This window comes from Miniopterus schreibersii (assembly GCF_964146895.1).
Source record: "Miniopterus schreibersii genome assembly, chromosome: 19".
In the NCBI taxonomy this organism is placed as follows: domain Eukaryota; kingdom Metazoa; phylum Chordata; class Mammalia; order Chiroptera; family Miniopteridae; genus Miniopterus; species Miniopterus schreibersii.
Window position 1 is genome coordinate 33,744,836 of NC_138119.1, and position 14,284 is coordinate 33,759,119.

A 14,284-nucleotide genomic window follows, 5' to 3' on the forward strand; every position below is an offset into this window, starting at 1 on the left:
GCCCACCAGGGCCCTCCCACCACAGCTCTAACTTGCCCAGACCTTGTTGGCTTAGTCACCCTGATGAGCAGTCCAGGTTATGAGGGTCCTTGGTCTCCCTTCCTGTGCATAGGAGCAAGGACACCAAACAGTCCCTAAAAGAAGTTCACAGGGGGCTTAGCCCTCCTCAACAGACACATGGCACATCCCAGTGAGTGGGCACACACAGGCACACCCCTTCCCTGGCCCTCTTGGTGCTGTTCTCCCCGAAACCTCCTCACTAACCCATTCACTTGCTGTTCTCCCTCTACACACACTGGTCTTCTCCCCTCAGGCCTCACTGAACTGGTTTTAGTTTTGTGTGGGAGTTTGGGCTGGATCCCTATAATACCCCAAGCTCCCAGGGATCCCCTACATTCAAGGATGACCTTGCATCAGGTATAGGTTGGGGGCACAGAGGGGGCAGCTAGGGGAACACTGATCCCAAACTCACCCTTCCTTCTCTCATTCAGCTCAGCAGAGCTGACTTTCTTTGAGGGACCAGAGGCCTCAGGTGGAAGGTGGGCTGGGCATTCCTGTGTCCCTTCCCTCCAGCCCTAGTGTCCCCTTCCCTGGTGCCCCTTCCCACAGACCTAGACCTGGGGGACATCCTTCAGAGGATCAGGGATAAGAGGGAGCAGGATTTGGAAGGTGTGTCAGACCCCTATACCCTGGGGTCAGTGTTAATCCTTCAAGGCCTGGACACCCTTCCTCCCCAGCCTGGCTTCTCCTTCCTCTTCCATTTCCCCTGGGGAAGGAGGTAACAAACCTGAGTGGTGAGGGGAGCTCCACGGATGTCATAAAACGGGGTGACTATTGTCACCTGAGGATGGGGCCAGGAGGAAGAAGTTTAACAGGTGCCTAATTACAAGTCCCACTGGCAGCCCTGCCCCACTCTCTGGATAGGGAAGAGCTTGGGTGATGGCTGGGTAATGCCCAGGTAGGCCACTCTGTCACCCCGATAATTAGGGTTTTGGGGACTCCTCCCCAAGGCGGGGACCTGGCCCCCTCCCTCCCATAGAAATAACTCTGGCTGCTCCTGGGCTGGGCACTCACTGTACCTTCCTACCACCCCGGGGCAGTGTCTGGGCCCTCATCTCCCCCTTCCTCCACCCATCCCCACACACGCACTACCACCACCGGCCCCACAGCCACGGGCCCAGGGACACCCAGCCAGGAGGAGGAAACGCCGAGCCTAGAGACATGGGAGTTCGAGGAGCGTTCCACCTTCTGCTCGTGTGCCTGAGCCCAGGTATGGGGCTGGGCAGCAGGCAGGGATGCCTGCACAGGGCTGGATGGGCAGAGAAAGGGCAGTGAGGGGCGCACAGAGGAGCCTGGCAGTTGTCTGAGATGCCTTGGCAGGGTTCGGCCTATTGTCGCCCTGCTGCCACCCAGGTTTGGATATTGCCAAGGGGCCTCTCCCCAGGAGAGCCTATCCTGAAGGCTTGGGGCAGAGATCTTCGATGCTCCCTCGCTGTGGGGCTCACACATGCACCACCAGCTAAGACTGAGTACAGGGCTGTGCAAACTGGGAGTGCGGTGGATGGTCAGGTGAGCAGCAAAGCTGAGTGGGGGCTCAGGAGGAGCCTAGGAAGGAGCCCTTTTCACCAGTGTGTGTGCTATCCAGCAGGAGGCGCCCCCCCCCCCCCCAACACACCCAGGCCAGAGCCCAGGGCAGGGAGTTGCCTCCAGAGGGCAGAGCCTCAGGCTAATGTGGCATGAGTGGCTGCTCCCAGCACTGCCAGTTATAGACCTGATCTGAGACCTCCACTCCAGGCCTTTGGGTTGTGGAAGTTCCAGGGTAGTGTCCCCTCCAGATGAGGCCTGAGGAGGGTGGGGACAGCAACTCTCAGAGCCCCCTCACCCCACTGGGACACACGCTGAGGGCAGGGCTCAGGTTGGATGTCATGGCTACCTGCCCAGGTTGGGGCAAGTCTCAGCAAGGGCCACCCGGTGTGAGCATTGCTGGAAATGGCTCTGAGACCTGCCCTGGGGTCTGGGTTAGGGGTGAGGGAGCGTGGGGGAAAGAGCTTATGAAGGGGGAAGGCTTTTCAGCCTTTGTGTGTTAGTGTGTGGGTTTCTGTGTGTGTGTGTGTGTGTGTATGTGAATGATTGAGCTTCCGTCAGAATGTCTGCAACGCCCTCTGTTTGGTGAGCGTTGGGCTGGCAGAGCCCATGAAGGAAGCTCCAGCTGTGCTATGGGAACCTGGGCTATCTCCATGTGTGTGGCGTGTGCCCTGTGTGTGTGCTGCATGTACCTATGCATCAATATCCTCTTGTGGGGGCCACCTTTTCTGCCCTCCCTTCCTTTCTCTTTCCCACCTCCAGAGGGAGGGTTAGGAGCTTTGGAAGCAGCTTGAAAACTCACAAAGAATTTACAAGTTGAGAAAAGACACTACTATTGAGGTGACATCCCCGGAGGGTGTGCCACCCCTGGTGCTTTTGCGGGGGCACAATTAGTTACCCCAGCCCTCTTCCTTGGAGCCCATGGTGATTTCCCTCCCTTCCTCTGAATCTCCCTGCCCAGGGCTCTCTCCCACTCTGGCTCTCTTCCCTCTCTCCAACCCCTGTCTGCTCTCATATTCCCTCAATGTCACAGCCAGAGAAATCAGGGTGAGACACCAGGAAGAACTTCTCCAGGAGCGTAAAGGAGTGCAGAAAGGCCGGAGCCCTTAGGAAGAGCTTGAGAAAGCTTTTAGGGTGAAAGGCTAGGGTGAGGCTCCCTGGCCTGGGACAATGGCAGACACCCCGCCTAGTGCTGGGTGAAGGAACTCTCCCTGCTCGCCCCTCCTTCCCAAGCCCCCTTCCCTGAATACTTACCCTCCTGTCAGCGGCCCCAGGTGCAGGGAAGAGTCCTCTCTTTGTGGGTTGCTTCCAGGAGCCCTTCCTTAGGGTGGAGCCTCTGTTCTCTGCTGAGTTCTGGCTCATCCCTGGCTTGCCTTGTGCTGCCCCAGGATCTGGCAGATGCCATCAGGATCCTTATCTCAGAAATGAGCTGATGTTCTCCTGGCCTGGGGCTGGAGGAGGCACCACCAGGTCCCGTTAGAGCCCTAGTAGCTAGCCTGCCTGCTCTGGGTACCCCTGGAGCCTAGTGGGGTTAAAGCATGGCTGGTGGTCCAGCCAGGGTTCCGAGGCACAAGTTCAATGATGCCTAAGCTGCTGGGGTGTTGCAAGAGTGCATGCTGGCTCTTTAGAACCAGGTAAGTTTCTGCAGGTATGTTTGGTTTTGAACGAGCACACATGGACTATACAGTGTGCAGTCGGCATGTCTTCTGGATTATTCTGGACTTGTGTTGGTGTGCAGATGTGTGTCTGTATGAATCTGATAGTTTGTGTGTAGGAAGGTGGAACTGCATAAGTACGTACCTGCATTTGGAAGGCTTGTAAGAGTGTGTCTATGTGTTTATGTCTTTGGCTGTGACAGAGTGTAATTGTGTGTGTGAGATGCTCTCTAACTGTGAAGGTGGTCTCAGGAGAGAGCCAGAGAAGGGCAGAGCTGAATGAGTTGCTGAGACCAGGGGCTGAGACTCCAAAGGACTTGCTGCCTACCAATAAAGAATGCAGGAGGGTGGTCCAGGCTGAGCAAGGGGCCTAGGCAACCAGGGGTGCAGGAGATTGGGAGGCAGAGCCTACTTGCCCTGCCTGCCAAAGTTGGGGTCCTGGGCACCCCCCTTCTATTCTTCTCTAGGTCCAACTGGTTGGGGCTAGTGCTTGCCTGGGGCTTCAGAATAGGAAAGGAGAGGAGCTTAGTGCTGAATTTCCAGACGGTAGGTCCTCACCCAGGCTGACTCAATGGAGCAGGCTGGCAGCACTGGGAGGGGACCCAATTGGAGTGAGCATGTGGGGGCAGCTGTACCCGAGCCATACAATCACGTGAGGGCAGGACACAAACTCCAAATTGTTACACGTCATCACGCAAGGCTTACATTGTCCTACAGATGCACGTGGCCACAGTCCCACTGTCACATATGAACACAGCTGTCATGCACAGGCATGCGCTATCACTCAGAGCACTGACATAACCAGGCACCTGCTGTCACACACACGCACACAGCCACAGGCATGCACCATCATATACAAGACGCACACACACTACACCCCGTTCTGCTTCTTGGGCTGGGAAGGGACCCCAGAGGCAGTGGTGCCCATCCTCCTGCCTCCAGATAAGAGGCAGCTTTTAACCAGCCAGGCTCCTCTGTCACGGCACTTAACAGCTCTGTGTGCTCCATGTGCACACTGCACACACACGCACATCATGTAAATATAAAAGCAGACAACCTACCTGGTCATGGCATGAGTATCCTTACAGTACACATAAGCAGCCATGTATACATACTCATACATGCATACACAATCATGCATACATACAAGCATGACCAACAGCTGTATACATACGAGCAGGATTCAGATGCAATCCCACACACAGAATATAAACATGCATACACAAGTGTGTACAGACTTGCATACATGGCTTCATGCACACACAGACACACTCAGAGCAGCCCCTCCCCGCGGAACCCCCACTGAGCCTGGGTTGCTGCTGACAGGGAATGGTGGAAGGGGAGGCTGAAGCTGACCACCCAAGTTCTGGTTCTGTTCCCCTCAGCCTACCTGTTCTGCTCTTCCCCTAGCACTGCTGTCTGCTGTGCGGATCAACGGGGATGGCCAGGAGGTCCTATACCTAGCAGAAGGGGACAGTGTAAGACTAGGCTGCCCCTACATCCTGGACCCTGAGGATTATGGTCCCAGTGGGCTGGACATCGAGTGGATGCAGGTCAATTCAGACCCTTCACATCGGGAGAATGTGGTGAGTTCTGGGCACATGGTTCCCCTTACCCTACACTCCATGGTCTCCTGGTGGGCAGCCAACACCCTGAGGGGAGGAAGAGGGCAGATTCTAAACCAAGACCTTGAACTTCCCCAAGGCCTCCCGTGGAATGAGGCAACAGGGATGAGAGCTCTGTAGTCACTCCAGAGGGGTGGTACCTGCCTTCAAGAAGTTCTCATGCTCTGGCCAGGTGGCTCAGTTGGTTGGAGCATCATTCCATACACCAAAAGGTTGCAGGTTCAATTCCTGGTCAGGGCACATACCTAGGTTACGGGTTCGATCTCCAGTTGGGGCATGTTCAGGAGGCAACAGATTGATGTTTCTCTCTCTCCCTCCCTCTCTTTGTAAAATCAATAAACATATCTTCCAGTGAGAATAATAAAAAAAAGTTCTCAGCCTGTCCTATGCTTTCCAAAGTACTTGCTCTTATCTGACCCCACGCACCTTTCAGCTGAGAAAAGTAGTCTCAGAAAAGTTGAGTGACTTGCCGAAGGGAGCCAGTCCACATGGCCCTCCTTGGCTCTGCCTGTCTCACCACCTGTCTTCTCTTCTTTACAGTTCCTTAGCTACCAGGACAAGAGAGTCAATCATGGCAACCTCCCCAACTTACAGCAGAGGGTCCGCTTTGCAGCCCCAGACCCCAGCCAGTATGATGCCTCCATCAACCTCATGAACCTACAGGTATCAGACACAGCCACTTATGAGTGCCGGGTGAAGAAGACCACCATGGCCACCCGGAAGGTCGTCGTCACCGTCCAAGGTATGGCCAGTCTCCTCTGGGCACCCCTTCCCCAGACTTCAGACCAAGGCCGGCCGGCTGCTCTGAGCCTGACTCTGCCTTGTGGCTGAGCCTGGCTCACAATTGCCTGCTTTCCTGCAGCTCGGCCCGCAGTGCCCATGTGCTGGTCTGAGGGCCACATGGTACATGGCAACGATGTGGTGCTAAAATGCTATGCCAGTGGGGGCACCCCGCCTCTCTCCTACAAGTGGGCCAAGATCAGCGGGCAGACCCACCCCTACCGTGCAGGATCCTATCATTCCCAGCACAGTTTCCACTCTGAGCTGTCCTATCAGGAGTCCTTCCACAGCTCCATGAATCAAGGTGAGGGGGCCCTGGAAGAGGGAGAGGGGATGAGTGGAAGATCAGGACTTTGAGACCCGCTGGGGCTTCCCGGGCCATCAGTGGCACCAAGTCAAACCTAGAACCCCTGTGGGAGATGCCTCCTCTGAGCTTGTTTCTATTGAGAAGCTGCTATTGAGAGGTCAGGAGGCAAAGGGGTGGGAGAGGGTTAGCCGAAAGCGGTGTGGTTCATTTGGAAAGAGCACCTCTGAGATAGACAGTGGGCTTGAATCCTGGCTGGACCACTGACTGGCTGCAAGGCTCAGGCAACTGGCTTAACCTCTCTGTGCCTTGGTTCATCATGTATGAAAAGGGAATACTAACACCTGCCTTCTAGGGGCCTGTGAGGATTAAATGGGTGAAGTGTGCAAAGCTGCTGATACACAGAGAAGCTGGCTGGCACTCAAAATCCAATCAAGATGATCAGAGCTGGAGCGAGCCGTAGAATTCCTCTGGTCTTGTAACACTATCTTCACTGTACAAGGCTCAGAGAAGGGACATATTTCTCTAAGGTCACAGAGTGAATTAATGCTGTCTCTGTCCTGTTGCTGGCAGAGGGCTTCTTCTTTGCTTCTCTGTACCAGCAGGGGGAAGGTGAATCCCCTGGAGTGTGGAGTAGACCTGAGTGTGTGTGCACACACTGTCCCTCCTTCCACCCCCCACCCCACAGGCCTGAGGCTGGGGTGAGGCTCTCAGACACCAGGCTGCTCCGCCTCACTATAGCTCTGTGCGGCAACTTCTGTTTCAGGTCTGATGAACAACGGCGATCTGGTGTTGCAGGACATCTCCAGTGAGCAGGATGGGCTGTATCAGTGCACCGTGGCCAACCACGTGGGCTACAGTGTGTGTGTGGTGGAGGTGAAGTCCTCAGGTAGGTGCAGTGGCTGTGGGGGTCCTGTAGCTGGACTGGAGGAAACTAGGCTGTGTTTTGGAGCCTCAGCTGGCTCTGCCTGCCCATTGCATCCTGTGCAGGTCTCTGCCTAGGGCAGGCTGGAAGCTCTGGGAGAAATATGCAAACATAGAGGTTAACTTGCATCTACCCAGATCTTCCTCACTGAGTGTCCCAGGGCCCTGAGCCCCTCTTTCCCACAGACCCTTTCCCCTGGCACCTGCCAGGCTGCAGAGAGCCTGACTAGTCTCTCTTTCTCTCCACAGACTCCCGGCGTGTAGGCGTGATCGTCGGCTCAGTGCTGGGCTCTTTGCTCCTGCTGGGCTGCCTGCTGCTGGGCATCTGGGGGCTCATCTGCTGCTGCTCCGGTGGAGCCGGGGCTGGTGGCTCCGGCGGTGCCTTTGGCTATGGCAACGGCGGCTGCGGCAGAGGGGCCTGCGGAGACTTGGCTAATGAGATCAGGTAAAACCTGATGCATGCTGCATGTGGCTGTGCGACGCAGACCGGCACCCTGATCCTCCTCCCCTGCCTGCCACTCCAACCTTGCCTGCCAACGCCATGGAGTGCTGGGACCGCAGCATGTCGGCCTGCCACTCGTGCATGGTTTTTCTCTCCCTCCCTCCTCACGCCCCGGCTTCAGCTCGGCTCTCCTGGCCCCATCTCCCTCTGTGCACCTCTGTCTGTCTTGTCTAGACTGTAAGCTCCTGGAGGGCAGGGCCTGTATTTTTCCACTTTTCCCCTGTATTGAGCTGGTGAGAACTCTGGACGTGTTTATTTAAGAAGAGTCAAGACTAGTGCTAATAATTTATATTAGAAACAAACTAGAAATAAAAATAGAACAAGACTTGTAATGCTAATGATTGAAGTGTCCTGGGGATGGAGGAAAAGATGAAGATTGAGGGGCGGGAGGTGAGAAGGGAGAGAGGGCAAGGTCAGGGTCAGTTAAGGAAAGACGGGCCAGGAGAGCAGCTGGCTCTGCGTCGCCAAGGTTCCCACCCTACTCAAGTCGGTGGCTCTGGGGAAGGGGCCTGGGCACCGCCTGGACAGGGCTGCCTGCCCTGGGCTGTCCGGACACGTGTGGACAGCCCTGTCCAGAAGGGAGGCACGGCCCGGACCGCCGTGGGGTCACCCGCCTAGGCAGAGGCAGAGAGGAGAGGAGGTGGAGGCCGAGCGGGAGGCGAGGGGCTGGGGCAGGGGGGCAAAGAGCTGGGGGCGGGGGCGGGGGCGGAGCCGGGAGGGGGCCACAGCCGCCCCTCCGCCCGCTCACCCGCTCACCCGCTCACCCGCCCGCCTGTTGTCTCCACAGAGAGGACGCCGTGGCGCCGGGGTGCAAGGCCAGTGGGCGCGGCAGCCGCGTCACGCACCTGCTGGGGTACCCGACGCAGACCTTCAGCCGCTCCCTGCGCCGCAAGTACGCGCCGCCGCCCAGCTGCGGCCCCGAGGACGTGGCGCTGGCGCCCCGCGCGGCCGCCGCCCCCTGCGAGGCAGGCCCCGCCCCCGTGCAGGTCAAGGTCGCCTGCGCCGAGCCCGCCCCCGCCCCCGGCCCCGGCCCCGCCCCCGGCTGCGCGCCCGGCCCGCGGCGCGGCCGGGACGGCCTGCAGGTGTGAGCGCGCCCCTGGGCTGCGGACTGAAGGCGCTCCCCGGGGCAATGAGCGGGGGCGCAGCCGCCTCCCGGGGGGGGGCAGGCGCGAGCTGCCTGGAGCCTCTGCAGCCCCGGGCCCACGGCGGGGGGCGCCGCGTCTGAGAGGCTGCGGCCCGAGCCCCGGGTCCCCCGCGCGAGCAGAGGGCCCGGGCGGGCGCGCGGGCTCCGGACCGAACTGTGCTGTGTGCGACCTGAGCTCCGAGGCGGCAGTTTTCGCACAATAAATAAACCGTACGACAGAGGCTGTGGTTCCAGGAGGGCTGGCCCGCGTGGGCCGAGGCTCTGCTTCGCTCCGAGGGGCGCTGCTCCCCGTCGCCCTGCGTCCCCCCCGTGCCCTTTCCCCTGTGGATGGGCAGCGGGCAGCGCGGGGAGGGCTGGCTGACCTGCTCCTTCAGCACACGGGCGGGGAAACTGAGACCCCCTCAGGCTGGTTTAAAATCCAGCACCCCCCTTTCTCTTTTATTCCGGAAGGTCAGAAGAGGGGAAACAAGGGGCTCGCAGGGGTGACCTCTGAATGTTCCCAGACCATTCTCAGCATCCTTCCTCCCGCTGCGGTCATCTACCCAACCCCGACTTTCTTATCTCCCCCAGACGTAGCCTTCTCTCTCAACAAGGAGGAGGGGTGTCAGAGTCAGACTCTGGGGTAGAAAGACCTTCAAGGTCGCCTAACCTAGCCCCCCTCTTAATGGAAAAGGGATTGACATTTATTGGGCACCCACTAAGTGCCAGGTGTTTCTGGCATTTTGTCTTATTAATCCTTACTTTAGTCCCGAGGTTGTGCGTTATCCCATTACACAGAGAGGAAACTGAGGCTCAGAGGGATTAGGTATGTTGACGAAGGCCACGCAGGCACTAACTCGGGTTTTGATCCAGGCATGTTTGACTCTAAGGCATCAGGCTGTTTCTCTGATTTTTGAATTCTTTTTACAGCATCCCTACCAAAGGCTGTGCCAACCTCTCCTTGAGTACCTTTACTGGCACCATCCTATCTATCTCCCAGTGCAGTCCCTTCAGCCTCTCACCATCAGAGACATGTTTGTTCTATTGAACACAATTTTGGTCCTCGCAGAGCTTTTATCTCTTGGTCCAAGGTCTAGTCTTAGGGAGCCCTAAACGTCGCATTTCCAGTTCCACTGCCTCTAGTGGACCAGTGGTTGTACTGCATGCCAGGGGGCTGCCGCAGGCCCACAGCGGCCCCTGTGTCGGGTCCAGGGCTTGAGGGTCTTCCGAAGGGCATGGCACTTCATAGCCACTCAGTTCCTCCTACCTCCGCCCAGCCACCCGCCTGTTGAGAGCCCAAGCACTTCCCTCTCTCTTTGCCTCTTTTTTCTCTTGAGGTACAACTGGGCTTCCTAATTCTTCCTGCTCCTACGCTGGGGCCACATGAAGTATGGGTACAATGGGCCTCAAAATATCTGGGTTTCAAGTTTCGTAACTGAGGAAGCCTAGAGGCCCTGCTTAGTTATAGACAACTAGGAGGCCCTTCTGGTTGGCTCGGGTATTTGCAAAAGGGTGGTGGCACTGCTGGCACTGCCTTGGCAGACCTGTGGAAGAAGAGAGAGAGACAATGGTGGCACAGAGGGACCTAGGGACAAATGTCTTGAGGTTCTTAGGGATAGATGGGGATACAAGGCATGAGGGTGTTAAACAGTGAGGGGAGGGGAGAAATGCAGGAACCATCCATCCCTTCATTTATTTGCACACATTATTAGCACCTATGAGATGACTTGTTAGATAGAGAGTTAGATCTTTGGCAGGGCAATGGGCCTGGCACACTTTTGCCCTAAGGCAGAGGACTGACTACGATGACTTGGGGAGGGCCCTCCCAGTCTAAGGACCCCCCAGCTCAGTCTCTTGCAGGGTGGTGAGGGAAGGAGGCAGCCAGCTGGCCACATGTACACGTTGTGTCGAATGACATCAATGACCTCACCTTCTCCATTCCAGGAACCAGGGAATCATGCTCAGACTTAGCCTTCACTTAAAGGGTGAGAACAGTGAGGCTCTGGCAAGAAAAGCTCACTAATAAGCAGTAAGAGAGATTTTAGAGAGACTCTGGAGACAGATTCCTGCTAGGGTGACTCACCAGGGAAGCCCGGGAAGCTCTTCCATCCCGGGCTGGATGGCAGTCGTCATTATTGCAATCACCACAGCTGGGTGAGCAGGGAGGGGCTTTTCTGCTCCTAGGATTTTGCTTCAGGGACACCTTGGTCGTTTGCCACTTCTCCTCCATGAAGGCCTATTAGAGTTGGAATGAAACACTTGTAGTGGTAAATGTTTAACAGTGACCTTGGGGCGCAGGTGGGGGTGCATAGGAGGCAGGGAAGCCTTGATTTATAGCTTTTACCGTTTCTGTGATGTAAGTTCTCCCACCCTGGCTGATTTCAGGCTACCCACCTGAGTTCCTGGCGTGAAGTTGGGAGGGTGAGCAGTGACACCCCACAGTAGAGTGTTTCCACTGTGCAGATACCGTAGCCGTCAATAACCTCAAGTGTGGAGACAAGAGGGAACTATAGTAAAATAATTAGGAAGCGATGAGTTTTGAGTGCTGATCTCCTTTGTTTCATATAACTTATTTAATTGTAAGTTTACATAATTTAATTGTCAATAATGGCTGCATTTAATGACTGACTTGCAAAGCTTAGGTGAATCGTGTCACCAGGCTAGAAGACAATGCAAACGCACTGCCTCAAAAGAGGTGATCTCAGGTACAGTCCTGACCTTTCTGTTTTTCCAGAGACATAAACAGCATGAAGTCAGGCATCTCCATTCTCCTTCCCAGTTTTGCCTTTTGTGTCTCTCTTCAGCCTTGTAGGAGCTGAATTCTAGTTGCTCTGGTCACTGAAAACTTATTTAGATAATTTATATGTCCTTGGTAACTACCAGAAACCTGACTTAGCATCCAGCCCTGGGAAATCTATTCAAGAGGCATTCTGGGTCCTTCCTGACTCCATTCCTTCTCTGATCCCTTCCCTGTGTTTTAGGAAGTCATCCTCTAGTCACCTTCTCTTAAGCCCCCAGTTCTCAAGACCATGCGTGGTCTGGAGTCACAGTGAATTTCTTTCTATGTGCTCCTATTAAAGTAAGTATTAGCATGCATGCTGCTCAACTACATTTCAGTTACTCTAGGCTCAGTCAGCCTGGGGAGTATGATGAATGGTTTTTTCTTGCCTCGCTGGAAACAGGAGTTTTGAGGCAGTGGCCTGTGTGGAGGCAGGGAACCGGATCTGCACTTTAGCCCTGTCCTCTGTGCCTTCCAGAGGAGCCTCCTGGTGAGAGCCGGGGACACCCTTGCTCTGGAGTTTACACTGCATCCAGCCAGCCCACTTGTAGTAATTGTTTCATTTCTTTCTGGTGTATGGAAACAAAGCTGATTCCATTCAGTTCCTTGTAGGTAGATTAGGAAGAAAACGCTGAAGGGAGAGCGTGTTGAGAGATGTAGGATCCATGCAGGCAAGGTGGGGCGAGTGGCTGCTTTGGGAAATCTGGAAGAGCTTGGGTGTGGTCATTGTGCCTGCCAGTGGGCAGTGCACAAAATAACCTGCCATCCCTCTGTGGCCAATGCCCTTGGCAATCTTTTTTTTTAAATGTTTTTCTTGATTTCAGAAAGAGGAAGGGAGAAAGAGAGAGAGATAGAAACATCAGTGATGAAAGTCATTGATCTGCTGCCTCCTGTATGCTCTCTATTGGGGATCAAGCCCACAACCTGGGCATGAACCTTACCTGAGAATCGAACCGTGATCTCCAGGTTCATAGGGAGATGCTCAACCACTGAGCCACACTAGCCACACCCTCAGCAACCGTCTTGGATGCATTTCGGAAGGACAGAAAGGATGGGATTCTGAGTGAGCACTGGAGGAGACCAAAACCTGGTGACAAGGCAGGAAATTGAGCATAGGAGAATGGGGAAAAACTGCCAAGCTCATTTTATAGAGGTTGAGTTTGAGGTGATGGTGAGCTCATGTGAATGTCTTGGGGAGAAAAGAGGAAAGAAGGAAGAAACTTGTAATAAATATTTGTGAGTTAGTCATGATTACATATGAAAAGTCCTCGGTTTTGGAGTCAGAAAGACCTGAGTTTGTAAGTTATTTCATAAGCTCCCAAAGCCTTGGTTTTTTCATCTGAAAAATGGAATAGTAATAGCACTGTTTGTGTGAAGTGCTTGTTACAGACTCTGGGACATAGTAGGGACTCCAGAAATGCTTGATCCCCAAGCCTCCAGTCTTCAAAATGTAATTTCACCTCCGACAAAATGGCAGGCATTGAGGCAAAGATCTAACACACAGAGGTTGGGGTGGAGACTGAGGCAACAGTCCACAGAATGGGGAATGGAGCAAGAACAATAAAGCCTTGGGATTGAACTTGGAGGTGGCTCACTGTCTGGGGGAAGAGACAAGGAGCCCAGGAAGCAGCAAGTAGAGAAGAGGGAGAACCAGGCCTTGCTTAGAGTCCTGGAACCCACACGCATGTGTTATATTGACAGTAATCCTCATTACTAATAGTGATATTAGTAAGAGCAGGATGCACCAGAAACACAAGTTTGTCAGGGTCCCTGAGTCAGGGCTGGCTAGGAACAAGCTGCCAGAATTCTACGGGCCACCTCCCTGAACCAGGGCTTGGCCTTCTGTGCCCTTTCTCATGTACCTGCTCTCAGCCCCTGGCACTAAGGCTCCCTGCCGCTGCCCCCTGGGCCCAGGGCCCCTGGATCACTGACCTTGACAGCACACCCCAGGTGTCTAGTCCCGCCTAAGGGTCTCCACACAGCTTTGCCAAAGCTGAGGGGGAAATGGATGCTACCCTAAGCCTTGTGGCTCCTTCCTGCCAGTGGCTCTCGGAATTGGCTCCATGGCTCTCCGCATGTTGGGACTCGGCTCCAGTCCCGGCTCCAGCCCCGGCCCCCGCCTGCCTCAGCCCCTTTGCCAGGGCTGTTTGCCTTGCCTGTGACTCTCTGTCTCTGATCCTGACTGTCCAGGTCTCTTGTTCGCTGTCATCCCCTTTCTCAGCCTGCGCAGGTTCTTCACAAAGGCAGACTTGCCACAGCCCTTCCGCTGTCCCAGTTTCTACCCTGCTCCCGGATAAGGAGGAGCGGCCGTCACTCTGCTATCTTTGCCCTGTCCTTGGACTGTCTTGTTAGACTCCTGCCTCCAGGAGACTGGACTTCCACTGAGGGTGGGGCTGTGACACTTTCTTTCTCAACAGCTATCCTCTTAAAGAGCTCTGAAAATTTCCCTGAGCCGACTTTCCCTCAAATCAGACTCCTCCCCAAACTCAGGTTGCTGACAGTTACCAAAGCTTGTGATCACTTCAGGAACCCGTGATGGAAAAAGGCACACATAGGCCTCCAAGCCCTTCTCAAAAGTGGTGTGAAAATTACCCTCCCTGAGAGGGTCCGGCAGCCGGGGGACAGAGTCAGTCAGGCCTGGAAAAGATGGCCCAGGGAGAAGGCCACATCAGCAGGGCTCTGCTCAACAGGTCACAGAGCCCTTTTCCTTTGACAACAGGCTCTTTAGGGACCTCTTCTCTGCACAGCACTCAGGCTTCTCACTCAGTTTATTAAGGACTTGAGGGAATGCCATCTTTGTGGTCATCACCATTAAAACACTGAGTAACAGGTTCTTGGTCAGGAGCCTAATCTGCTATTATAACATTGTTATAATTGTTATGACATTGTTTCCGTGCGGGAAATTGGATTCTTTCCTTTTGACACCCATCAGCCTTTCCAGGAATGTAGCGCACAGTTGGAGAAAGTGAAGAACAGGGGTGAGGAGAGCCTCCCACCAGATCCCCAGC

General features: G+C 55.1%; 1 protein-coding gene across 1 annotated transcript; it reads left to right on the forward strand.

Annotated features, from left to right (window-relative positions):
• Positions 1–1,101: 1,101 nt before the first annotated feature.
• On the forward strand, positions 1,102–8,462 carry VSIG8 (V-set and immunoglobulin domain containing 8; the record flags this gene model as incomplete). The annotated part of the gene is made up of 7 exons (XM_081121906.1): positions 1,102–1,270; positions 4,650–4,825; positions 5,405–5,606; positions 5,727–5,948; positions 6,715–6,837; positions 7,122–7,317; positions 8,162–8,462. The coding sequence occupies exons 1-7, from the start codon at positions 1,222–1,224 to the stop codon at positions 8,460–8,462; spliced, it is 1,269 nt and encodes a 422-aa protein (XP_080978032.1). The 5' UTR covers positions 1,102–1,221.
• Between the last annotated feature and the right edge of the window lie 5,822 nt (positions 8,463–14,284).